This window comes from Rhinatrema bivittatum, chromosome 2, assembly GCF_901001135.1.
Source record: "Rhinatrema bivittatum chromosome 2, aRhiBiv1.1, whole genome shotgun sequence".
Classification (NCBI taxonomy): domain Eukaryota; kingdom Metazoa; phylum Chordata; class Amphibia; order Gymnophiona; family Rhinatrematidae; genus Rhinatrema; species Rhinatrema bivittatum.
In genome coordinates this window covers 351,162,420-351,188,909 of record NC_042616.1, presented here as the reverse complement: position 1 = coordinate 351,188,909, position 26,490 = coordinate 351,162,420, and the positions used below count along the sequence as shown (strand labels likewise).

Genomic DNA, 26,490 nt, shown 5'->3' with positions numbered 1-26,490 from the left:
GAATGAAAGCTCTGAGAAACGGCTCAGCCCGTTCCTCCCCCGCTGGGGAAGGGGGGAGGGACTAGGGACTGCCGGACAGTTACACACAGGAGGAGGAAAGGGTAGAAGAGTCGCCGAGCCAGTCCATCCACCGCCGGGCAAGGGGAGGAGGGAGTTGGGACGGCCAGAGCAGAGCAAATGCAGTAGAAAGCGGCTGTGAAGAGATCACAAACAGCTGCAGCAGCCAAAGCGCAAAGAGTTGAACAGAGAACAGCTCGCCCTCCTCCCCCACCCCCTGAGTTCCGCAGATAAGGAGAAGCCAAGTAAATATCCTGCAACTGCGGGGGGGGGGGGGGGGGGGGAGGCAGTGCTGTCAGCCCGCCCGTGGGTCTCAGCCACCACGGGAAGAGTTAACATGGGCATCGCTCCACCCCCACTCTCAGCAAAGCAGGGTGACGAAAGTGAAAGCCAGAGCCCTGCTCCCTCCTAAGCCCCCGATCGGATTTCTTAAAGGCACAGGTCTGCCAGAAAGAGCAAAGTAAGCTAGGCAACGTGTCCCAAATCTGTTGCAGTGCCTGCCACCTGCCCTTTGCGAGGGGAGGGGGGTGACGGAGTGTTTTCCTCTCTCTCCCAGACACAACTGGCGTGGGAACTTTGTAAGCTCTTGCGAGTGCAGAGCAAAGACTTAGGTGGGGAGGGGACAAAAATCCCGCCCGTTTTAACTGTGTGAGAGAGAAGTGTGGTAATGTGCGCTGAAGGCGAGTGTGAGTGCCAGAGAGCGAGGGAGACTACGTGAGGGATTGTGTTTTTTGTGTGAGAGGGATTGGGCGTGAGGGAGAGTGTATGTGCAAGAGAGAGAGAGAGGAAGCCTATGTAGGGGGCTGTATGAAAGAGAGATTCTCTACCCCCCCCCCCAGCTCTCCACTTATAGGTTACAGTGGAAGGGGTTCAGTGTAGAGGGGAATGGGAGAGGAAAGGAGTTGGGGCCTGTAAGGATAGAGTGAAAGGGGTCTGAGCCTGTCCCACCGGGGGGAGGGAGATGGGATGGCAGGACCATTACGCCTCGCGAGATCCCCCTTGGCCACCGCTGCAGCTCCTACCACCGCCGCAGCCTCTGGCCCTTCATGGTGCTGGGGTTGGGGGGGGGGGGGGGGCGAGTGGAGCAGAGCAAAGACGTAGGAGGAGAGGGGACAAAAATATTGCTCGTTTTAACGGGCTTAACGGCTTGGACTAAATATTTTACGATTCCATTTCAATGTTTCCAATTGCATTGTTAAATTGAATTTTCATAGATTTCGATTTATTTTCATTTTGATTTAATTATTTCGTGTGACATTGCGTTGGAATTGAGCTGTGTCATTTACCATACCATTCATTTAGTGAGTATAATTTATGGTTTTTCTTTTTTCATTCTTTTTCATTTCTAGAATTATGCGGTTTACATCTAGACAAGGATTGCTTCTCACATGGACAATTATATGTTGCGTGTTCTAGAGTCGGCAAACCAGACAATCTCTATATCTGCACAGACAATGGAACAACAAAAAATATTGTATACCCACAAGCATTGTGAAATTAACCATATTCAAAACGTGCGCTTTCTCTTTTCTTTCTTTTCTATTTTACCAGACTGAACCACAGCAACGCGTGGTTGGGTACAGCTTTCGGAGATTTAAGATTTTGAACAATCGAACATTTACATTTTTATTTATATAGATATCAATCGGAATCTTTTTTCCATCTCAATGTCAGGGTATTTCTGGATGCTTCCTGACAAACCCAGAAGAAAAGGAAGACGTTCCTACTGATAAGATCCAGAGTTCTACAGCTAGGGGCTCTCTTTTTTCTAAAATGTCTGTGTAAATGTCTTATTAAATTCAAAGGCCTCTCATTTTTTTTTTCCTTTTTCAATTATGTTTATTTCTTAGTGATAACGTGACTCCACAATCTAGGGTGGTGAGTCCTTCTCTTTCCGATTTTCCTCCTTAGTCGTATGAACTTTCTTATTGGAATATTCTCTGTTTATTTTCACTGCTTTTTTCTTTGGTAAAATGTTTCTTTTAACTGTGTTAAGGGATCCTCTTTGAGGACTAATGGAATTGTAAGAATCAAGGTTATTTCTTATTGTATACAATTTGTAATGTTAATTTATAATTATTATTTTCATTTAGTACACAATACTTTCGTGTATTATAATGAAATTTGCATTAAAAAAAGTTAAAAATAGTGACTCTGCACTGGAACTTTCATGCATGCTCCTAAAGTTTTCTAGAAACTTCGGAGCTAAGAAGACTCCGATAGATCTGTATTGGCACTGTCAGTGAGGTCACCCAACATGTGGGTCTATTTTGTGCTAAGGTTCACAAAGAATTATCAACCTTTTGGGATCCTGTCAGGTATTCATGACCTGGATCAGTCAATTGGAAACAGGATACTGGGTTGGATGGACCTTTGATCTGACTCAGTATGGCACTTCTTACGTTCTTATGTACCAATGTTGCATTATCTTTTTCTCAACGCATATTTTAGAAAGCTAGGTCTAGTATTTTTTAAACCTGCCGACCTGCGCCTATCGCAAGAAAACGGTAACAAATAAACGACTAAATAAATGTGTATTTCTGTGCGGAGTCGCACACGTGGCTAATTGTACAAGGGTACCAAGGCGCGAGCAGAGAGCTACACAACAACATTAAGGCATGCTGACGGGGGCCCTGCGTGGCACCAAGGCCAGAACGGAGGGTAAAAGCTCCCCAAAGATAACATTCCACACGCCGGTGCGGGCGTGCAGACAACTGAGGGGGAGGGGTTTACAGTTCCCCTCACTCTCCAGCCGAGCTGCTGCAGGCTGCCGTTATTCTGCATTAGCCAATCAGAAGGCCGTGGGGCGTGGCTAGCCTGGGAGGTGCGGAGCAGGATGCGGTGGCGAACGGAGATGGCGCTGGTCACGGCGTTACGACTAGTCGTGGTGGCGGCAGGAGCAGCACTGGTATGGGGGGCGGCTGGTAAGTATTTCAGTAAGCAGGCAGTGTTTGGGGTTTCTTAAACATGGTGCAGGGAAGCAGCGGGGATGTTTCCCTAGCTCAGGGCTGGCGTTTGGGCGGGTTACAGCGAGATCGCGGGAGGAAAAGCAAATACTGGTGGGAAGAGACCGAGAGAGCGGCGGGATCCGGAGCCCTAGGAGAATGGCATCGTGTACTCGTAATACTGCAAAACTTGTAAAACAATTTCCTGTAAAAAAACCAAAAACAAGTTGAAACAGGAAATGTTCGAAGGCAATGAAGTGATACCTTTTATTGTATTTGTTGCGCGTGTGGATGAATTGTTTTGGTAGTATATTACTTTGAGTGATCTGTTTCTGCTCCATCCCCTGTTATCACTTTGTTGTGTTATTTAGTTGTGACTTCTTCCTTGTTAAATTGGCAGTACTGGGAGCGACTTCTTCTTCTTTCAGAGTCTGAGTCGGGAGACACGTTTGCAGTGGAATTCCTTCGGGAAGGTTACCAAAAGACCAATCTTTCACCCCCGCGGCCTGCTGAGACTGCTTCCTGCCATAGTAACGTAGTAACTGACGGCAGAAAAAAGACCCTAGTGGTCCATCCAGTTTGCCTAGCAAGCTTTATTTTCAGTCTGTTTAGTAACTGTTGCTCCGTGTAGGTTACCTTATCTTCATTTTCATCCTTTTGCCACTAGGGATCCTTTGTGTTTATCCCAAGCGTTTTTGAATTCCATTACAGTTCTCCTCTTAACTATATCTACCCCATTGGAGCTTCATATAATGACCCCTAGTTCTACACCTTTCTCATTGGAAACGGCTTGATTCCCCTGCATCTTTTATACTCTTCATTAGTATTTGAATGTCTATCATATCCCCTCTGTACCTTCTCTCCTCCGAGGTATATATATTTAGATCCTTCAGTCTCCTCTCATATGGCTTTTAATGCAGACCCCACACCATTTTGGTTGCTTTTCTCTGGACTGCTTCAATCATGTCTGTATCCTTTTAAAGATATAATCTCCAGAACTGAACACAGTACTACTCCAGATGAGGTTTCAGCAATGACCTGTGCAAGGGTAATATCACCTTCTTTTTCTTGTGGTTATGCCTCTTTTGATGTACCACCTTTATTACATTGCTTTGCCGCTTTCAGATCATCTGACACTATTACCCCCAAGTCTTTACTGTTCCATGCACATCAGTATCTCGCCCCCATCATGTATAGCTTTCTTTTGGAGTTATGTACCCCAGCTGCATGACTTTGCACTTCTTGGCATTGAATCCCAGCTGCCAAAACTTGGCCCACTCTTCAAGATTTTGTAGATCACTTTTCATTCTCTCCACTCCTACAGGTGTGTCCACTCTTTTGCAGATCTTAGTGTCATCTGCAAAAAGCTAAACCTTTCCTTCAAACTGTTCTGCTAAGTTACTCACAAAAGGTATTGAACAAAACTGGTCCCAGAACTGATGCTTGAGGCACTCTACTTATCACTCTTCTCTCCTCAGAATAGGTTCAATTTACCATTACTTGCTGACATCTGTCAGTCAACCATCTTGAGACCCACTCCCAGGCTTCCCACTTCTGTCACCTGTTTTATTCACAGTGCATGGAATAAATGAGAGAGAGACACCTTTCAAATTATTAGAGCATTTTAAAACTAAAACTATGTACATGTGGTTACCTACGGCCTGAAGCTTACTGTTGCTTTGTTTTGGGGCCATATTATGCATCATCATTGATTTCAAGCACAACATTCTATTCTTCTTCCTTACCCCAAAACACCTAACAGCTACTTTCTTCCTGCCCTTCTTCCCTTTCTGGCCCCCTCTTCCCCCAGTAACTTGGGATGGGTCATTGCCAACCTGGCAACAATGGTTTTGCTGAAGACCTGGGTAGGATTTTATCTTAACATGAGAAGTGTTGTTTCTGCTGTGTATTTCTTAAAACTGTTCCCACTGTATTTTCCTGCAGATTACTATAAATGTCCTATTAACAGAACAAAAATAAAAAAAAAAGTTATGTTTGGTGTGCAGTCCTTCATTTTATGGCTTGAATTAGCTATCTCAGACACATAGCCTAGGGTGGGGACCCAACTTTTTATCACCTGTCTTTGAAGGTGATAGCACTTAAAGTCAGGGTTTCCCAACCATTGTGCCTTCTGACCTGATCAGGTGTGCCACAGAAAAGTCACCACTGCCTGATGCTCAGATCTAGACCAGCATCCGGGCTCTGCTCTCAGCACCTCCTAACATTGTCACCAGGGTGGCATATATGAGCACCTTTCTGAGAACATCTGTAATCATGTATACCTCTTCTTGTATCATGAGCCCTGGAGTATGCTGAATAATAGGCAGCATGCAGGGTATGTATAGCTAGTTGCTGCTTTGAGCAGCACACATAACAGCACCTTCTCTTTCCCCTCGTGATGTTCCTCCTTTGAGCCCTTCTAGCCTCTGTCTTATCTCCAGGCTGACAGGCTGATGCAGTAACCTGTGTGCTGAATTCCAGTGCACAGTTTTAACTCTCAATGAAATAATCTAATCCTATGCTAATGCATTAGGAATTAAAATGTGCAGACAGCTCTGGCTGACTGCACATTTTAACTCTGGAAGGTCTGAATGGGAGAGAGTGTATAGGAAGCATGTCTTTTCTTGTGTTCCTAATTTAGGGGCATATCGCTTGTTGTGCTCCAAATTTAGGAGCATATCTGATCAAAGTAAAACTTAAAAAAAAAAAAAGCCCTGTCAAGCCTCTGCTGCTTGTCATCACGGGTAGGGAGGGAGCCCTGGTGGTGGCAGATCCAGCTATAAAAACTTTACTCTACCTCTGACTAGGAGTAAAGTTTCTAGAGCTAAGAAAATGTGCACTCATCCTGTGCACCCCTCTGCATTGGGAGGGAATGCTTCATGCCCTCATGTGCATGGAATTTCCTTGTGAGGGTGCTGAGCTGACAAATTTTTTATTTTTTTAAACTCTTAACAATTTTCGGGCATACAAAGTAATCCACATACTAGAAGTGTTCAGTTTTGATGTATGAGACTCAATTGCACAAGATTGCAGTGAGGTTCAAAGCCAACCAGTAATTGGTGGCCATAGATAAAAATGACAAACCAAAGTTATGACAAATGTCAAGCTCCACCCTACAAATAATATCCCCATATTTGACGATATTTAAAGTTTTTATTTATAAGGGCAAAATGTAGTTGTTCAGTGTCCACAATGTCCCTAAATTGTACCCGTCAGTAGTCTAAATTAGGATGAATTTTCCAAAATATTGCAGCAATGACCTTCATACCTCAAATTAACTGACCCACCAAAGGCCTGTGTTTTATTGGAGCCAATGAACCCTGCCAAATTACCAACAATCCCAAGCTGGGCTGCAAGTGAATTGAGGTGTTCATGATTTTGGAGATCTCTTATTTATTTATTTTATTTATATATCAAGGTTTATATACTGTTGTTCGGTTTCGCCATCACAACGGTTTACAAAGTTTCGATGTTTAACAGGGTGTCCAAAAGATTAATGTGATTGTTAGCATAGATATTGTAGGCTTTATATACATAGTTCGTTTGTCATACTATACAGGTTCAATTATGTGTTCTATTACGTGCTTGCATTGGTTCCACATGTTTGCATAGTGCCGATAGAAGGGAAAATAATGTCTAGGAGTCATTGGGTGTTTTGGTGAACATCTTATGTAACTTCTCTCCACAACCAAGCTATTCCCTGGCGTAGCCATCACATGTGAACATAGGTGCCTTGTTCCCCATATCTCCTCCAGCAGGTTGTGCTATACTCTGGCAATATATGTGCATAATATACTGGAATGTGGTAGGCTCTATGAAGTAGTTTAATAACCAATTCAACCCTCTTGCAGTGTATAGTTTACAGATTGAGCTACTGTCTAGAATCTTTTCCCCTCCTTTGCAGTTAGGGTGATGCCCAGATCAGCATGCCATTTATCTGAGGCTTGGGGGGGGTGGATTTCTGTCCTGAACTTGTGCAGCAATATTCCTCAGTATATGTTCGCCAGCCCTTTGACTAACGTATCTAAGTCACATAAATAGTTTTCCATGCCATTAAGTGGTTTAAGGGGAGTCTGCAGGTCAAGTTTAGTGGCCACAGCTCTTCACAACTGTAAATAATAAACTTGCGACTCGCCCTCCAGGCTTCTAACTCCTGATATGAAAAGAACCCTTGCTCGCCCCCACAGCTGAGCTACAAATACCAAGCCCTTATCTCTCCAATGTTTAAAAATGGGTGAGAGAGTGCATCCCAATACATTAGGGTTTTTATAAATAGAGATGGGCTCGAGCAATTCACCACCGCGCCCCAGGTATTTTATAGTTTGCCTCCAGATCTGCAAGTTTTGAGGAATAACTAACTACTACACATCTGTCTGCATATATAAATGGAAGCACAGCTTAATTTATCTCACAGGCCTTATCTCTCTCTAAGACCAACCAGCCAAGGTCCTTATTACTGAAACAGCACTCAGGCTCACCAGTCGTGCCACCCAGTAATATATTCTAAAATTGGGCAACGCATACCCCCCTGTGCCTTGGGTAGGGTATTAAGCTTTATTCTTGGTGGCTTATATTTCCATATGAATTTATGCAGCTGACTTTGCAAATCAAGGAACTCCTGCACCGGTAAGACGCAGGGCACATACTGAAAAAGATACAGCAGTTTAAGGAGCAAAGTCCTTTTGATTAAGTTAATTTGGCCGTCCATCATACAGATATAACTTCCCAGGCTTTTAGATGTTTGATGCTAGCTAGTATGAGTAATTTCTAGCATAAGGATTCTTAAAGACTCTAGGTATAAATATTCCCAGATATTTAAACCCCCTCGCACTTCACTCTTCCCAGATAAACATTCAGGTATCCTAATCCTATTTCCCAAGGTTAATATCTCTGATTTGTGTCTGTCCTGCCTGCAAATGCCCCATACTAGGTCCAGGAACGCTGATCCTGAGTCCCATACTAGGTCCAGGAACGCTGATCCTGAGTCAGCCAGATCTGATAAGTATATACTAATAGTCTATATACAGCAAAACCTTATGCTCCCTACCATCAACCTTAATATGCTTTATATCAGAACTGACCCATATGGCCTCTGCTAAGGGTTTAATGACTAAGCTGAAAAGCAGTGGGGAGAGGGGGCACCCTTGCCTCGTACCCCTCTGGATAGAAGTAAATGGAGTTAGCAAACCGTTTATTATAAGAATATAAGAAACTGCCATATTGGGTCAGACCAAAGGGCCATCAAGCCCAACATCCTGTTTCCAATATTGGCCAATAGAGACTACAAGTACCTGGCAAGTACCCAAGCGCGCATGGGGCCTCTCGTACATCGCTCTGACCCAAGTAACAAACTGTTCAGAAAATCATAAAAGACCATAAAACTCTGTTTAAAACCTTCTCTGCATCCAATGAAACAAGCCAAAGAGGCCAATTTACCTAGTATTGATTAATATCATTGTAACTCGTAATTTGGAAGGTTGTTTATCTTTGTTTTATATTTTATTTTGGGGCAATGTTACTTTTGTTTTAATTTTTGTTTTATCTGATTTTATTGTTTTGAAGAACTATTTTAGGAATTATTTTATGATCAGTTTTATAGTATTGTAAATCGACATGGAGTTAACACGAATGTTCGCTATATAAAAATGGCTAAATAAATAAAATAATAAAATAAATGTAACAGGACTTGCTAGAGACATAAAGTTCCTGGATGTAATAAATGACTGCTTCATGGAGCAATTGGTTCAGGAACCAACAAGAGAGGGAGCTATTTTAGATTTAATACTCAGTGGAATGCAGGATTTGGTGAGAGAGGTAACAGTGGTGGGGCCACTTGGAAGTAGTGATCATAACATGATCAAATTTAAACTAATAACTGGAAGGGGGACAATAAGTAAATCTACAGCACTAACACTAAATTTTCAAAAGGGAAACTGATAAAATGAGGAAATTAGTTAGAAAAAAATTGAAAGGTGCAGCTGTAAAGGTTAAAAGTGTCGAATAGACATGGACATTGTTTAAAAATTCAATCCTAGTTGCACAGTCCAGATGTATTCCACGCATTAAGAAAGGTGGAAGGAAGGGAAAACGATTACCGGTATGGTTAAAAGGTGAGGTGAAAGAGGCTATTTTAGCCAAAAACTCATCCTTCAAAAATTGGAAGAAGGATCCATCTGAAGTAAATAGGATAAAGCATAAGCATTGTCAAGTTAAGTGTAAAACATTGATAAGACAGGCGAAGAGAGAATTTGAAATGATGTTGGCCGTAGACGCTAAAACTCATAATCAAAACTTTTAAAAATATATCCAAAGCAAGAAACCTGCGAGGGAGTCGGTTAGATCAGGGGTCCCCAACCACCAGTCCGCGGACCAGGACCGGGCCGTGGGAGTTTTTTGCCGGTCTGCGGCGCCGCCAAGCACCGGCAGGTGTGTCGCGTGCTCCCGGTCTCTCCCGCTGCCGTTGCCGCCGGGCTGTCAGCACGTTCAACCCCAGTGGGAACGGCAGCGGTGCTAAAAGAAGCTGTGCACCCGTGGCTGGCCTTTTCTTCTTCCCGCGCCTGCCCCCCTCCCCCCCTCCTGTGACCCGGAACAGGAAGTGATACGCGGTACGTGGGAAGGAGAAAGAGCCGAGCCGTGTGGAAAAGTAGCAGCGGCGGCTGCAGCATCGGTCCCCGAGCAGTTGAAGCAGCCAGTAATCGAGAAAGGAGACAGCAGCATGAGCCTCCCGCGGCCGATGGGATTCTTCTTTCTTGGCCTGTGGGGGCTGCTGCAGCTCCCATTTGTGCTCCGGGGGGGGGGGGGGGGGGGGAAGGAAGTGAGTGAGAGAAAGAGAGAGAAGCAGCCAGCCTGCGTGTGATTGACTGGTCAGAGAGCTGATGTGTGTGTGTGTGTATGTGAAAAACAATGAAAGTGACTGCTCAGGGAGATGACTGATGTGTATGTGAGAGTGTGAGACAGTCAGGGAGGTGACTGATGTGTGTGTGTGTGAGAGAGAGAAAAGGCATGGAAGTGAGAAATCTGGGTATGTGAGAAAGCATGGGAGTAAGAAGCCTGGTGTTGTGGGGGTGAAAGAAAGCATGGGAGTGAGAAGCCTGGGTGAGTGTGCATGCATGAGAGAGAGAGACTGCTTGGTAAGGTGACGGTGTGTGTGAGAGAAAAAGACTGGTGTGTGTGAATGTGAGAGAATGTGATTCAGGGAATGAGAAGCCTGTGCACGTGGAGAGTGAGCATGGAAATGAGAGAGACTGGTGTTTGTGTAACAGAGAGAAAGTGATTGTGGGAATGAGAAGCCTGTGCAAATGAAGAGAGTGAGCATGGGAGTGAGAAACCTGGGTGTGTGTGAGACACAGCATGGGAGGGAGAAGCCTGTATATCTGAAAGAGAACATGGGAGTGGGAAGCCTCTGTGTGTGTGTGTGTGTATGCATGAGCGAGATCAGGTGACTGGTGTGTGTGTGTGAGAGAGAGAGAGAAATAAAGTGATTATGGGAATGAGAAGCCTGTGCATGTGGAGAGAACAAGCATGGGAGTGAGAGACTGGTGAGTGAGTGTGTGTGTGTGTGTGTGTGAGTGAGAGAGAGAGAGAGAGAGACACAGAGAAAGTGATTATGAGAGTGAGAAGCCCATATATGTAAGTAGAACACGGGAGTGGGAAGCCTGTGTGTGTGTGTATGGCATGAGAGAAACTGTTCAGGAAGGTGACTGGTGTGTGTGTGTGCGCGCCAAAGACTGTTTGGGAGATGATTGGTGTGTGAGAGACAGAAACTGGTCATGGCATGACTGGTATGGTGTGTGTGTGTGAGAGACATGGGCACTAAGGAAGAGGACCATAAGTATAGAGCTTAGCTTCTACTGCTGCTTCTGGTGTGTGCCACGGCCTGCAGGGAAGGGGAGTAGGAGGGCTGCTGGAGGGGGTAAGTAAAGGTGGCTTTCTAAGTTTATTTTTCTTGACTGCCATTTTAATTGTGTGATGTCTGCTTTTTTGAAATATTTTATTGGTGTTTGGAGAATGTTTAATAGTTTTTATGAGTTTTTAATTGTTGGATGTTATTCTGTTCATAGCTGTTTTGAAACATTTATTCTGCTTATTAGTATAGTTTTACAATTATTTCTGTGTGGGGATCTATAGCTGCTTGCTAGTTCTGTTTTTAGGACCTGATTTAATATTTGTAGTGTTGCCTTTTCAAAGATAGGGTTGCTCCTGTTTGAGTGTATTCCATAATACAGGTGTAACTGTGTGCGGATTAGTTTATGTGCATTACTACAGATCCTGGGAGTATGTTAGGTCGGTTCTGTGTCTGTTACTGAGATGAGATATTTTGCTAGCATGTAAGCGTTTGTATCGGTCTTATTTGTTGTGTTTTCTCAAGAGGACATGCATTGGTGGTAAACTGCTGTCTTTTCATAAGTAGGGCTACTGAGCCTGGAAGTAGAAGGAGTTTGAGTTGCTGTTACTGAGATGTCACCAGAACCAGAATATCTTTTTTGTAGGGTGAGTTGTATGGGGAATGTCATAATTCTGCTTTACATCCATTATTGTGGGTCAGGGGGGTTCCCGTGGATACAAACTGTACTTTTACATCTAGCCCCGTGACGATCATGGGTCAGTGTGCCATGCATGTGAGAACCTATGGTGAGTTGAGTCACATTCACATTATAAATGTCATAATTAAATGATAAGTGTGCACTAAAATCCAACCCCCTCCATAACCCCGCCCCATATGACCAAAGCCCCGCCCTGCCGGGCCATGGAAAAATGGTCTTGCTTGAAGCCGGTCCCTGGTGCAAAAAAGGTTGGGGACCACTGGGTTAGATGACTGAGGGGTTAAAGGGCTCTTAGGGAAGATAAGGCAATTACAGAAAGACTAAATGGGTTGGGGACAATCTTCAAACTCAAGGTACTGGACACAGCTCGAAGCAACGTTTCACATCAACTTCCTAGAGCTTCGAGCTATACGTTACGCTCTATATGCGTTCAAGGACTGCCTTTCATACAAGACTGTTCTCATACAAACAGACAACAATGTGGTACTTGAACAAGCAGGGCGGCACAGGCTTTTATCTCCTCTGCCCAGAAGCCGTGCATATCAGGGTCTGGGCCCGGGCCCTTGCACACTCCATGTATCTACGGGCCATTTATCTGGCAGGCATGCAGAACGTGGTAGCTGATCGCCTCAGCCAACAGTTCCATCCCCACGAGTGGTCTCTGGATCCTGTGGTAACGACCAGAATCTTCCAACGCTGGGGTCAACCAACAATACACCTCTTTGCATCCGAACTGAATCACAAAGTGGACAGATTCTGCTTCCTGCACAGACAGCCAAACAAGTTAGCCATGGACGCCTTCGCTCGCCCCTGGAACACAGACCTCCTATACATGTATCCCCTGATACCGCTGATAGCCAGAACCCTCGTGAAACTACAACAGGACAAAGGGTCAATGATACTCATAGCTCTGTATTGCCCTCGACAAGTATGGTTTACCATGCTTTTCAACCTCTCAATCAGAGAACCTGTTCACTCGGGCACAGCGCCCACTCTTATAACTCAGAACCAAGGCATGTTACGCCATCTGAACCTTCAGACCCTATCCCTCACAGCCTGGATGTTGAAAGCTTGAGCCTGCAACTGCTCAACCTTTCAACTGATGTCTCTCAAGTGCTTGTGACCTCACGAAAGCCTTCCACATGAAAATCCTATCGTTCTAAGTAGAATAGATTTACCATATGGTGCACACAAAAAGGTATTGACCCTTTTTCCTGCCCTACACCATCTCTATTAGACTATGTTTGGCACCTTTCAGATTCTGGTCTCCAGACTTCTTCGGTGAGGGTACACCTGAGTGCCATCTCAGCGTACCACAAAAGAGGTGGGGAAGCCCTGGTAACAGCGCAACCCCTTGTGAGTAGGTTCATGAGGGGCCTATTACAACTTAAGCCCCCCTCTGAGGCCACCAGTAACTGAATGGGACCTAAATTTAGTACTTACTAGGCTCATGCGCTCCCCGTTTGAGCCTTTGCACTCCTGTGATGTTAAATTTCTTACATGGAAAGTTCTCTTCCTAGTAGCCATTACATCTGCTCGAAGGGTTAGTGAGTTACAAGCACTTGTCACGTACTCACCCTTGTAGAGTATGGAGGCAAAGAAGACACTTGAGGCAGCTTTCATCGCAGGCAGGAAGAGAAGGGGTGAGCCCTCACGAGGCTCTTCCTTTTATTGTACATTCATACAAAGGCAGATGATGTGTCATTACATGATTGGCTACTTTCCCCATAGCAACAGACGAGTCCCTACACTATTGGCTTTGGCTCAGGGCGTGTGCACGGATCATCTCATTGGCTGCTGAATTCTATACCTCCTGACTTTGTCCTGCCTCTGACTAGGGAACACCCAGCCCTACTTTCAGGCTATCAGGATTAATTATAAGCCAGAGAAATACATGAAGTCAGGTATCCTCTACTTGGCAGAGACTTAAGCACAAGTGATGCTTTTATTCAGGCAAAGGTCAGGGAAGTTAGTGTTTAAACCCCAAATTGGCCTGCTGGCAAAGCTTATATTTCCCACACACCCTATACAAGGTTCCTATATGACCGAGTGGTCCTCCATACTCACCCTAAATTCCTTCCCAAGGTGGTTACTGACTTCCACTTGAATAAGTTTATAGTCTTGCCTACATTTTTCCCAAGGCCTCACTCTCACCAGGGCAAAAGGGTTTTACACACCTTGGACTGTAAACGTGCACTTGCATTTTACTGAAGAGGATGTTGGGGAGGTACCCATAATGGAGAAGGTTTTCATGGGTAATGATTCAGATGGACTGAATCAAATCACGGTGAACCTAGAAGATGTGGTAGGCCTGATTGACAAACTGAAGAGTAGTAAATCACCTGGACCGGATGGTATACACCCCAGAGTTCTGAAGGAACTAAAAAATGAAATTTCAGACCTATTAGTAAAAATTTGTAACTTATCATTAAAATCATCCATGGTACCTGAAGACTGGAGGATAGCAAATGTAACCCCCATATTTAAAAAGGGCTCCAGGGGATATCCGGGAAACTACAGACCGGTTAGCCTGACTTCAGTGCCAGGAAATATAGTGGAAAGTATTCTAAACATCAAAATCACAGAACATATAGAAAGACATGGTTTAATGGAACAAAGTCAGCATGGCTTTACCCAGGGCAAGTCTTGCCTCACAAATCTGCTTCACTTTTTTGAAGGAGTTAATAAACATGTGGATAAAGGTGAACCGGTAGATATAGTATACTTGGATTTTCAGAAGGCATTTGACAAAGTTCCTCATGAGAGGCTTCTAGGGAAATTAAAAAGTCATGGGATAGGTGGCGATGTCCTTTCGTGGATTGCAAACTGGCTAAAAGACAGGAAAAAAAGAGTAGGATTAAATGGACAATTTTCTCAGTGGAAGGGAGTGGACAGTGGAGTGCCTCAGGCAACTGTATTGGGACCCTTACTTTTCAATATATTTATAAATGATCTGGAAAGAAATAAGACGAGTGGGATAATCAAATTTGCAGATGACACAAAATTGTTCAGAGTAGTTAAATCACAAGCAGATTGTGATAAATTGCAGGAAGACCTTGTGAGATTGGAAAATTGGGCATCCAAATGGCAGATGAAATTTAATGTGGCTAAGTGCAAGGTGATGCATATAGGGAAAAATAACCCATGCTATAATTACACAATGTTGGGTTCCATATTAGGTGCTACAACCCAAGAAAGAGATCTAGGTGTCATAGTGGATAACACATTGAAATCTTTGGTACAGTGTGCTGCGGCAGTCAAAAAAGCAAACAGAATGTTGGGAATTATTAGAAAGGGAATGGTGAATAAAACGGAAAATGTCATAATGCCTCTGTATCGCTCCATGGTGAGACCGCACCTTGAATACTGTGTACAATTCTGGTCGCCGCATCTCAAAAAAGATATAATTGCGATGGAGAAGGTACAGAGAAGGGCTACCAAAATGATAAGGGGAATGGAACAACTCCCCTATGAGGAAAGACTAAAGAGGTTAGGACTTTTCAGCTTGGAGAAGAGACGACTGAGGGGGATATGATAGAGGTGTTTAAAATCATGAGAGGTCTAGAACGGGTAGATGTGAATCTGTTATTTACTCTTTCGGATAGTAGAAAGACTAGGGGGCACTCCATGAAGTTAGCATGGGGCACATTTAAAACTAATCGGAGAAAGTTCTTTTTTACTCAACGCACAATTAAACTCTGGAATTTGTTGCCAGAGGATGTGGTTAGTGCAGTTAGTATGTGTTTAAAAAAGGATTGGATAAGTTCTTGGAGGAGAAGTCCATTACCTGCTATTAAGTTCACTTAGAGAATAGCCACTGCCATTAGCAATGGTAACATGGAATAGACTTAGTTTTTGAGTACTTGCCAGGTTCTTATGGCCTGGATTGGCCACTGTTGGAAACAGGATGCTGGGCTTGATGGACCCTTGGTCTGACCCAGTATGGCATGTTCTTATGTTCTTATCTAGACCGCACTGCAGTCCATAGGAAATCCACGCAACTCTTTGTTTCTTTCGATAAAAACAAACCAGAGAGTTGCAGTTGGCAAACAAACTCTCTCCAATTGGCTAGCAGATTGTATTCAATTCTGCTATGAAAAAGCAGGCCTTCCTCTCAAGGGACGAGTGAAGGCGCACTGAGTGAGAGCCATGGCAAACTCAGGATACTGTTGTTCAGTACCGATTGCTGAGATCTGTAAAGCAGCAACATGGAGCTCTCTTCACACATTTTCAGCCATTACTGCCTGGACAAGGAAGGACGTCAAGACTCTGCCTTTGGACAATCCGTCTTGAATTTATTTCCAGTATAATCCCAACTCCTTCCACATCCATCTCCTGTGATTTTCAGGCTGCCTCATTTTTCCAAACAGTACACCAGTGGTTGTGCCTGTTGCACAAGTTGTATGTTGTTGGTCCAAATTAAATATGAGTCAGCCTGTTGCTTGCTATTCACCCACATGTGAGGACTACCATCTTGCTTGTCCTGGGAGAAAGCAGAGTTGCTTTCTTATAACAGGTGTTCTCCCAGGACAGCAGGATGTAGTCCTCACGAAATCCACCTGCCACGCCATGGAGTTGGGTACGAAACGTTTATTATTGTATTTTTTCTCTCGCACCTTTTACTACAAACGAGACTGAAGGGAGACCCCTGTGGCTGCAGGGATCATGGCATGCTGGGCATGCTCAGTGTGCCAGTCAAAAGTTCTAGAAACTTTGACAGAAAAGTTTTCCGTGATAGGGTTCCATCCAGTGACGTCACCCACATGTGAGGACTACATCCTGCTGTCCTGGGAGAACACCTGTTTTCCCATACCCAGAATTAGCCATGCTGTCTGGGTATGTCCTCCGTGCCACTAGGTGGCGGAGCTCTGTAAGATCACCCAAAGTCTTTAGATGAGGTGTTCCCTCCTGCCTGTCCCTGTGCCTGCTCGAGGCTCCTCAGTCTGTTTTTTTCCGCGTGACTAACCGCACGCGGAGCTCTACAGTTCTTGTGAGGAAATGTTGCTGTGAAGAGAAAAACTTCAATTATTTTCTTCAAAACTTCAATTTCACCACAGAATATTTACATCATACCTTGTCCAGGTTTTAAATTCTGTGACACTGGTAAAATTATGTCTGTAACTGACAATTTTGTTACATTTGCCTTGGTCCAAAACATGATCAGGTAAACTGCACAGATTGTGGACGAATGTCCCCAAGGGCACAGCGCCAGAGAGCAGCATGGATTGCCCAGCTCAGAGAGGACAAGACGGGCTCATATGCCTCCTTTGATGCCTCAGCCAGGTTGGCTCCGGGACCGCAGTCGACCCCCAAAACCCATGCCCATCGAAGGTCTACCTCTGCTGACCCTCCAGGTCACAAACATAAAAATAAAAATCCTTCGGCACAAATGGCTGGGGACGCACCGTTGACGCAGCCTGTGTCAGATGCGTCGATACCTAGTGATAAGCCGCCTCAGCAGCGCCCCAAGCCTTCGGGGAAAGATCAGCAACGTCGGCGCATCGATGTATCGGAGCAACCTCGACGCGCTGGAGCAGCGGACCAGCGCTGATGCGTAGACACACAGGAACAGCTCCGACGCAGCACTGATACATCTGAAGAGCGTCGACACCCATGAACAGATGAAGATCGACGCAGCAGTGTATCTACACCTGTAAAACAATATAAAAATCACACATCGGGTCATAAAAAGCCTAGAAGTCCATTCCCACTTTTAGTGGTGGACTCGGAAGATTCTTTATCTCCTCCACATTTATTGGAAGGTTCTTCCCATTCATCTGAAATTTTTTCAGGACTCTCTAATTCATCTCAGCATCATAGAAGATCAGTCTATCAAGAACCTCTACGTTCTAAACTCCCATATCCACCTGAGGAAATTGGACGCTCTCAAGGACCGAACCAAGATGGGTATAATCCCTTCCTCCCGGGTGGAAAAAGGTGCCAAGCATCCATTACCTGGAGTTCTGACAGCAAAAAAGGTATTCCCTTTTTTCCGCCCAGGTTAAGGGTCGGATCAGCGACGAGGTTAAAGTCTCCCCCCATCAACAGAGGGGCCCTCCTGCACAATGTGTGATTGAAGGTGTTGGGCATACATTGCACAAGGTCAATCTGCGGCCACCCATCTCCACCACCAGTATAGCATAATGGCCCAGGGGGTCAGATTTCTGTTGGAGGACTGTAAATACCACAGATTTCTGGAACAAAATCGCTAGCCCCGCAGATCTAGTGGACGCGGAGGAGTAAAAGACCTGGCCCACCCAATCGCGCTTGAGCTTCTGATGCTCTATGTTTCTTGCAAGAACCCGACATCTGCCGAAAGCCTCTTAAGTTCGGATAGAATTTTATAGCATTTAGTGGGGGACCCTATCCCACAAACATTCCAAGATACAAATTTTACTGTTCCAGGAGGCATAAGTGAAGGAAATCATGGTGTGGAAACTACAGATCAGATCCTTCAGGTAGAAGCGTGCTCCTCCCCAGCTAAGGAGCCCCCCTCCTCCCCACTTGCCAAGGTATGCTGTGGACCCAGTGCATACTGATAATAGAAATCCTCATACCCCTACCCCCCTCTACCCCTCCTCTTCCCCCTCCCTTCTTTTAACCTCATCTAAGGAGATCACCATCTTATGACTCGCCTTTCCCCTACGCATAACAACTGTAAATGTGAATAAAACATGAACAATAAAAGTAAGCCTTCCCCAAGGCTATGAAAGGGACCAACATCAACCGGAAAATAATGCAGTGGCTGAGTCCTTTGGAGCTGCAGCAAATATGTCCCCATGCAGTGTTGTGTCAACACCCCTCCAAGCACGATGTGTAGTCATCCTGTCCCTACCTCTCTGCATTCCCGGTACAGAGGGGTATCAGGTAGTTGTGGGGCCTGAGGAACATTTGGGCTGCAGTCCTGCATGGTTTCAAATTTTTAACATTTTCACATGTGCCTCACTGCAAATCAGCCTTCCAAACAAAGTATCCGGACCCTACTCAAACCGCATCCGTATTTTTTGCTCGCTCCAGCTGTTCCACCATCGTTAGGGCCTCCTGTCTAGTGTAAAACCACCGTACCCCTTCAGTTAGATGGGCCCGCAAACGAGCTGGGTACATCAGTGCTGGTCTCATGCCCAGCTTGTGGAAACGCAAGCATGCAGGAGAAAATTCCTTCCTTGTGAGAGTCAGCTTAGCTGAGTAGTCCTGAAAAATTAAGATGTTCTTGTTCTCACAAGTGAGCTTTCCTGCTCCCCCCCCCCCCTTGGATTTCCCAGAGGATATCAGATTTGTACACAAAATCCAAAATCTGGGCTATAACCACCCGCAGCCGATCAGGGGGTTCTTGCCTGAATGGCCCCCTCGCAAGTGAGAGGCCCAGCCCAGTCGGGATCCAATCCTCCAGGAATGCTACCAGTTTAGCTTCGGGCAGTGATTCTGGGAGCCCCACGAAGCGGAGGTTGTTCCTCCTGGACCGGTTTTCCAGGTCCTCTAAGCGGTCGTCTTGTTTTTTGCGCGTAGCCTGGATTTCTGTAAGCTGCATGGTGGTGGTCAGTAGCTCGTCTTGGTTGGAGGACATCTGATGCTCGACTTCCCCCAATCTCTTATCAAATGCTGCCATCTGGCTGAAAACAGAGTCAAGTTTGTCAAATATTTTTTTAAACTCTGGTTCTACTGCCAGTAGCAATTTTTTTAAACTCTGGTTCTACGGCAGTAGCAACTCTGGTTGCTACTGCCGTTTGTAATTCCCCCATCGTTGCGCCGGCTAGAGAGGGAGGTCCCGACGTGGCCGCTGCCTCCGCCATTTTAGGTACTGGTGCTCGCGGTTCGCCTTTCTCTGATTTCCCCTTTAAATGCCGGGCATACCTCAGGAGATGCCTTCACCATTTAGAGAGTCTGAAATACTGCTAGAAGACGGCTGGAACGGAGTTTAGCTCTCGGGGAACGCCGTATTTGTGCACAGGGAGCACGGAGCTTCAGCCACTATATCCCGCTTCGTGCACGGCATCACATGATCTTCACATTTTCTTTTTTAACTTCACTCAACCGTACTGATCCATAGAGTTCTTGTTCAGTTGCCCTTTGCTCTAGTCTAGATCCACGATCTTTTCAGTGTTTTTCCCCGTGCTGTCACAAATTTCTTCCATTGATTGCAGCTTGAATGACAGTTGGTCATTCAAATTTACTGAAATAAGCTTGGAGATATCCTGGACCAAGTCAACTCTGTGAGTTCAGACATAGCCTTTTCCAAATCAGCTGCCATGCTTATATTCAGTGTTTATTTTCTTTTTAGTCAATCTTGTCGATTTAATAGACATATCAATCAATCATATGTCTGAAAATAAGCTGTATGGTATTTTAATAATATCGGGATGAAGAATAGCCTAAAAAATAAACTGGCAGAGAAAAAAAGTAATAAGTAGGCCTCGATGGAACTCTTCAGAATGTGACTTCTCAGTGTTGCTTCATCACCAGAAGTCCTAGAGAGGCCCTTTTATTTTGCAAGGTGAAGATTAAACACATGTCTGGTGTTAGGTTTCATTACGGAAAGAATTTCCACTATTTGGTCAGGTTAAGAGTCATAAACAGATGCTGTATCTCCCTGGAGATACCTTTTCCTAAACGTGAAACAGAAGTTTTATCAACTAGGGGGGTCTTGACATACATTTCATTCTCTACTTAAGTTGAGATGATTCTGCATTCCCCAAAGCACCAAAGTATCTGTAAGCCTCATGTTGATCCATAATAGGCCCATGTTTACTGATATGAAGGACTCATATTACATACATATCTCTCCTCAGGATCAGCTAACAATTTATGCACTATAGGGGGCAAATTTTTATCAATAAGAGTGCATACGTCCCTACTCTTGGAATTATATGACGAATAATATGCTTGATCAACCCAGGGCTCCGTGTGACGGGGTGGAGAGGAATGCGGTGCCTGCATGCTGTTTTTCCCACCATGGGATGTTGAACCATCTGGAGCGGCGGGTGTCCCTCCAGCCCACCTCCCCCTTTTCCTTTCCCTTCCGGAGAAGCCGGCATTCCCTCGGCTCTTGGCTCCCCGGTGGAAGAGAAAAGAACCTGTAGTTTCTCATGCTCTATTTTAGTGAGGTGCATTTCCTGCCTTAGCTCTGTGAGACAAACTGAAGTATGTGTTTCCATTTAATGGGCAAGGATATGCCTCATACATTTAGAGAAGTACAATTTATCCTGGGTGCTCATTTCCATGCACAATTACAAATTTCTATATAGGAAGAGGCATCCAGGAATGTTGCTCCCAGATGCAAAAAGCAGGTGCCGCTTAATTGACCATACCTCCATGCCCCAACAGACTTGTTTGTGCCATATCTTTAAAATCCTGAATATATAATATTACAATTGTGCCCAAACACTATATTTAGGTGCCGAGTATGCCCCATCACACTTCAGATGAGTGCTCATCAGAACACCATCCCCTCCCCAATCCAGAATTCTAACAATGAAATAGACCCATTCCTGAACTACCCCTTATCCCTTGAATCGGGACAAACCTCAACATCCACTGGTGGGACAACACTCGTAACCGGGTGGGTAGGCCCTTTCCTAACCTAAGCTGTGCTACTTTTTCCACTATAATCCCTAACAGAGTGTCTAGTTTCTTAGAAATAGTGTTCCATTAGCTTATGAAAGTACTTGGACTTCTTTCCGAGCTCGGGCATATCTTCGATCAGCTCATCATACTGTGGGGTTTAGGCACTTTAACTTGCTTTTTAATCTTACTAATCTTTTCAGCCCATAAAGAGGGACTAGATGTCTTAGTTTCTTTGGCTGTAGACGGTGTTTTTGGCAGCTAAAAAACAAGATTTTTCATCAAATTAAACTGTGCCTAGACATTAAGTGGGTGCCTAGACCAGTGGCTTCCTCTCTGCTCATTGCATCACCTGAAGTCCCTGACCACATATTTTTGAATACTCATTTTGTGAGTGTAAAACTCCTTGTTGCATTAGCAGTAAGGTTTATACTCACAAAATGTGCATTCGTGAACAGTTAAACTTGTGTGTTTGGTTGAATGCACCTTTCCACATGGGCCTGTGAGTGAGATAGGGAGCGAGAGAGTGCACTGGAGTGCTAGATGTGATTTATCCAGAGTGTTGGGAGCAGTAGCAGTGGAGGAGCTCTGACAACCACATGTGGTAGCCAAGTTAACTAACTGAGCTGACTACTGGCATCATACTGACTTGAACTGCACTTGAATATGCATGAGATAAATTTGCTTATCATGGAGACTCGGTGTATGCAAATTTATCTTATGCATATTCATTGTGGATATCTTGAAAACCAGACTGGCTGTGGGGTCCCCAGGACAGGTTTGGGAAGTGCTGATATAGAGGGTACTGGCCCCATTGTGATTGAGTTCATGTGTGTCTTTACTGTCTCCCTTTGTTTTAACATTTGGACGAGATAGAAACATAGAAATGACGGCAGAAGACCAAACGGCCCATCCAGTCTGCCCAGCAAGTTTCACACTTTTTTTTTTTTCTCATACTTATCTGTTACTCTTGGCTCTTAGTAACCTTTTGGTTCTATTTCCCTTCCACCCCCACCATTAATGAGAGAGCAGTGTTGGAACTGCATCTAAGTGAAATATCTAGCTTAGTTAGGGGTAGTAAACGCCACAATAAGCAAGCTACACCCATGCCTATTTGTTTACACAGACTAAACAACTCAGTCCTTATTGGTTGTTGTCTGCATATAGATCCACCTTTCTTCATTCCCCCTGCCGTTGAAGCACAGAGTTATGCTGGATATGCATTGAAAGTGAAGTATCGGACTTTCTCCCCTGCCGTTGATTGGTGGGGATTTCAGTGCTTCTGTAGTTCATATGAGTCCTCTCTATTTGCTTTTCTTGCCCCATGCAGGTTGATGGGCCACACAACATTTTTGCTTCTGTAGATGCACCCTGGCCTTGAAAAGGTCGGGAAAAATTGTTTTAAGTTAACTCTCCCACTTTACTATTTGTTACTGGCACTGGAGTAATGTTGCCTGCCTGTTATAGATTGGGTTCTTAGAAGAGCAAGTTTGCTTACTGTAAAAGGTGTTTTCCGTAGATAGCAGATGAATTAGCCATGCTGTCTGGGTATGTCCTCTGTGCCACTAGGTGGCGGAGCTCTCTAAGATCACCAAAGTTTTTAGTGAGGTGTTCCTTCTTGTATCTTCCTGTGTTTCCCTGAGGCTCCTCAGTCTGTGACAAAGCAAGACGATATGTAATGCCAGAACTGTCTGGAGAGATGGGCGGGTTAGCATGGCTAATTCATCTGCTATCTACGGAAAACACCATTTACGGTAAGCAAACTTGCTCTTTTCCCATAGATAAGCAGCTTGAATTAGCCATGCTGTCTGGGAGTCCCCAGTTGAAGTATTGCGTGCATTTCTTAAATAATGTGTACATGACGTAGTGAGGTAAGCGCTCAGTACAGCAGAATAGAGGCAGACAGTTCTTATGAGCGTGCTTGATGTGCTGTAGAGGTGCCCTTTTCGAGAATGGTCTGCCCCATGTGTGCGTCATTCACGGTTTGTGTATCCAAACAGTAGTGGGATGTGAATGTGTGCAGTGATGAACATGTGGCTGCCTTACAAATGTCCAGGAGAGGCACATCGTGTAGGTGAGCAATTGAAGCAGCCATCGCACGGACCTGATGCGCCTTGGGTGTGGAGGTTAGGCTCTCTGAACGCTTTTGGTACCAGAACTGTATGCAGTTTGAGATTCAGGACGATAATGTTCTCTTGGATATGGGAAGTCCTGATGCATTTGGGTTGAAGGAGAGAGAGAGCTGTGAGGCTCTGTTGGCAGAATGAGTACACTTTTTATAATAGGCTAGCTAGCGCTCGTTTACAGTCTGAGTGAAAGTGGGGGAGGGTGATGGTCTAGTTGATGTGGAAAGCCGAAACCACCTTGGGTAAGAAGTTAGGGTGCATACGCAGTGTAACTTTGTCGTGGTAAAATTCAAGGTAAGGTGGGTTGTGAACTAAGGCTTGTAGCTCACTGATGCGTCTTGCAGAGGTGAGGGCGACTAAGAAGAGCACTTTCCAGGAAAGGTACCTAGGATGACAAGTGTCCAATGGTTCTGAAAGGTGGTAGCATGAGTTGTTCCAACACTGTTGATATCTCATGGCACTGGCGGTTTTCTTGTCGGGGTCGTAAACATAGGACACCTTTTATGAATCTGGAGACGAGGGAATGACAAGATATAGGTTCCCCGTTGAGAGGAGTGTGGTAAGCTCAGTGTGCTGCAGCAGTCAAAAAAGCAAATAGAATGTTAGGAATTATTAGGAAGGGAATGGTTAATAGGACGGAAAATGTCATAATGCCTCTATATCGCTCCATGGTGAGACTGCACCTTGAATACTGTGTACAATTCTTTTTTTTTTTTTAATTTTATTTTTATTGAATTTTCATTATCATACAATGACAACAATATTTTGAGGAAAAATAAACAGAGTATATCTAGGAATACAGACAGATTAATATATATCTCCAATCTGTACAAGAAATTATATTAAATTAAGTGAAATATAAGAGGAGTAATATTACCTCCGTCTCTAGATATCAGAAAATAAACATGTTTTTAATTATAAGAATAATAGGAGAACCTTATAAAAGCGGTTCATAAGAAAAGTTTTAGGAATTGGCAGTTTCATCTAGTACAACAATTTTACTTTTTTCTTCCATGCCCTAGGTCCTCATGAAGATATTAAGAGTGTGAGTCCAGGTATAAACGCAGCTGTTGAGGGTCCGAAAAGATATATCTATCATTCTGATGTATCAAGACCCATCTACAGGGAAATCGCAAGAAAAATTTGGCTCATCGAGTGAGCACCTCATTTTTCATCTGAAGAAATAACTTCCTTTTTTCTTGTGTCTTTTTAGTAATGTCAGGAAACACTCTCACCTGAGAGCCATAAAACAAAGATTGTTGTTTTCTGAAGGATAATCTCAGTATGTTTTCTTTATCCGAGGCCTGGGTAAAGGTCACAAACAAAGTTGCTCTCGCTTCAATTTTAGCCTCATAGGATTTCTCCAGAAAGTCTGTAAGATTATCAAATACAGTATTATCTCGGTCTTCTTGTTGTTTTGTAACTTCTTTCCCAGGGAGGTAATACATTTTTGAGATTTCTGGTATGGTATTTTCAGACAGTCCCAATATATTAATAAAGTCACTTTTAAGGAGGTCTTTTGTGTTTGCCCATTTTGTTTTGGGGAAATAAAGAAATCTTAAATTATTTCTCCTTACTTCATTTTCTAGAAAGTCCATCCTGTTATTAAGCATATTTTCTGATTTAATTAGGTTAATTTGAACCTCTTTAATCTCCTTAGTCTCTGTTTCAGTGTTTTTTAAAGCTTTTTCAACTGTCTGTACTCTTTTTTCCAAGTTTTGAGTTTTATCCATATTACTTTTAACAGCTTTAGTCAAATCATTCATAGCAGTATTCATTTTTATAAGTACTTTCCAGATTTCAGTGAGAGTTATTTTTTCTGGCATTACCAAGTCTGGGTTCAACTCTACATGAATCCCGGTCTCCTCACCTCTTATCTCCATGGGGTCCCTCCTGTCTGAGCTCTCCTGCCGCGACTCCTCCATGTTCTCTCTGAAGCCTTGTTCTTCCAGGCTCACCGAGGTCGATGGCGATTCCCCATCTCCTCTCTGAGAAACATCGGGGGTACATGGTAGAGTTATCTGCTGTTCCGTCCCCCCAGCGAACTGGGGTCTATATGACAAGGAGGGTACCGCTGGGGCTCCGGGGCTTAAGGATATTTCTTCAGCTAAGGCGTCCGACGGCCGCTCTCCATCTAAGACGCCAGCAGCCAAGCTCTCCGGTATTTGTTGTACCGCTCGAAAAACCTCCTCCAGCCGAGTTTGCCGCATTGAAACTTCAGGTGTAGAGGTAAGGATCTCTCGAATCCTTGCCTTTCTTTTCGAGTGAGGCATATAATTTGAAATTCAATAGGCAAAAGTTCTAAGAAAAATTGTATAAGAAAACCACAGAGCAGAGAGGTTCCCGTGCTCACGATGCAGTGGCCATCTTGGTTCTCCTCACTGTGTACAATTCTGGTCACCACATCTCAAAAAAGATATAGTTGCGATGGAGAAGGTACAGAGAAGGGCAACCAAAATGATAGAGGGGATGGAACAGCTCCCCTATGAGGAAAGGCTGAAGAGGTTAGGGCTGTTCAGCTTGGAGAAGAGACGGCTGAGGGGATATGATAGAGGTCTTTAAGATCATGATTGGTCTTGAACGAGTAGATGTGACTCGGTTATTTACACTTTCGAAAAATAGAAGGACTAGGGGGCATTCCATGAAGTTAGCAAGTAGCACATTTAAGACTAATCGGAGAAAATTCTTTTTCACTCAACGCACAATAAAGCTCTGGAATTTGTTGCCAGAGGATGTGGTTAGTGTGGTTAGTGAGGCTGGGTTCAAAAAAGGTTTGGATAAGATCTTGGAGGAGAAGTCCATTAATGGCTATTAATCAAGTTTACTTAGGGAATAGCCACTGCTATTAATTGCATCAGTAGCATGGGATCTTCTTAGCATTTGGGTAATTGCCAGGTTCTTGTGGCCTGGTTTGGCCTCTGTTGGAAACAGGATGCTGGGCTTGATGGACCCTTGGTCTGACCCAGCAAGGCAATTTCTTATGTTCTTAAGCCACTATGGCACTGAGGTGTACTCGAAGTGAGGCAGTGGCGAGGACCTCCCTGTAGAGTAGATGGAGATAATTCAGGAGGCGTTCTGGTGGACAGGTGAGTGAATCTGTACCCTCGGCCGAACACCAGGAAGCGTAACGTGACCATTTTCGTTGGTAACTTTGTCTAGTTGATGGTTTTCTGGAGGAGACCAGAATATCTTGAAGTTTGGAACAGGCAATTTTGGGGGATTTACCATTCTCCACATTCCCGTGGCAGCCTAAGTCCTCTC

The 26,490-nt window shown here is 44.4% G+C and overlaps 1 protein-coding gene across 3 annotated transcripts in view; it reads left to right on the top strand.

Moving 5' to 3' along the window:
• Positions 1-2,880: 2,880 nt before the first annotated feature.
• RECK (reversion inducing cysteine rich protein with kazal motifs) overlaps positions 2,881-26,490 on the top strand; it is a 631,029-nt gene continuing 607,419 nt past the window's right edge. For 2 of the 3 annotated variants that reach the window (XM_029589886.1, XM_029589885.1), the window contains exon 1: positions 2,881-2,981. In XM_029589886.1, coding sequence (XP_029445746.1) covers positions 2,894-2,981 — 88 coding nt within the window. In that variant the 5' untranslated portion in view covers positions 2,881-2,893. The remainder of the gene's footprint in view (positions 2,982-26,490) is intronic. The other variant, XM_029589887.1, reaches the window with a different exon arrangement.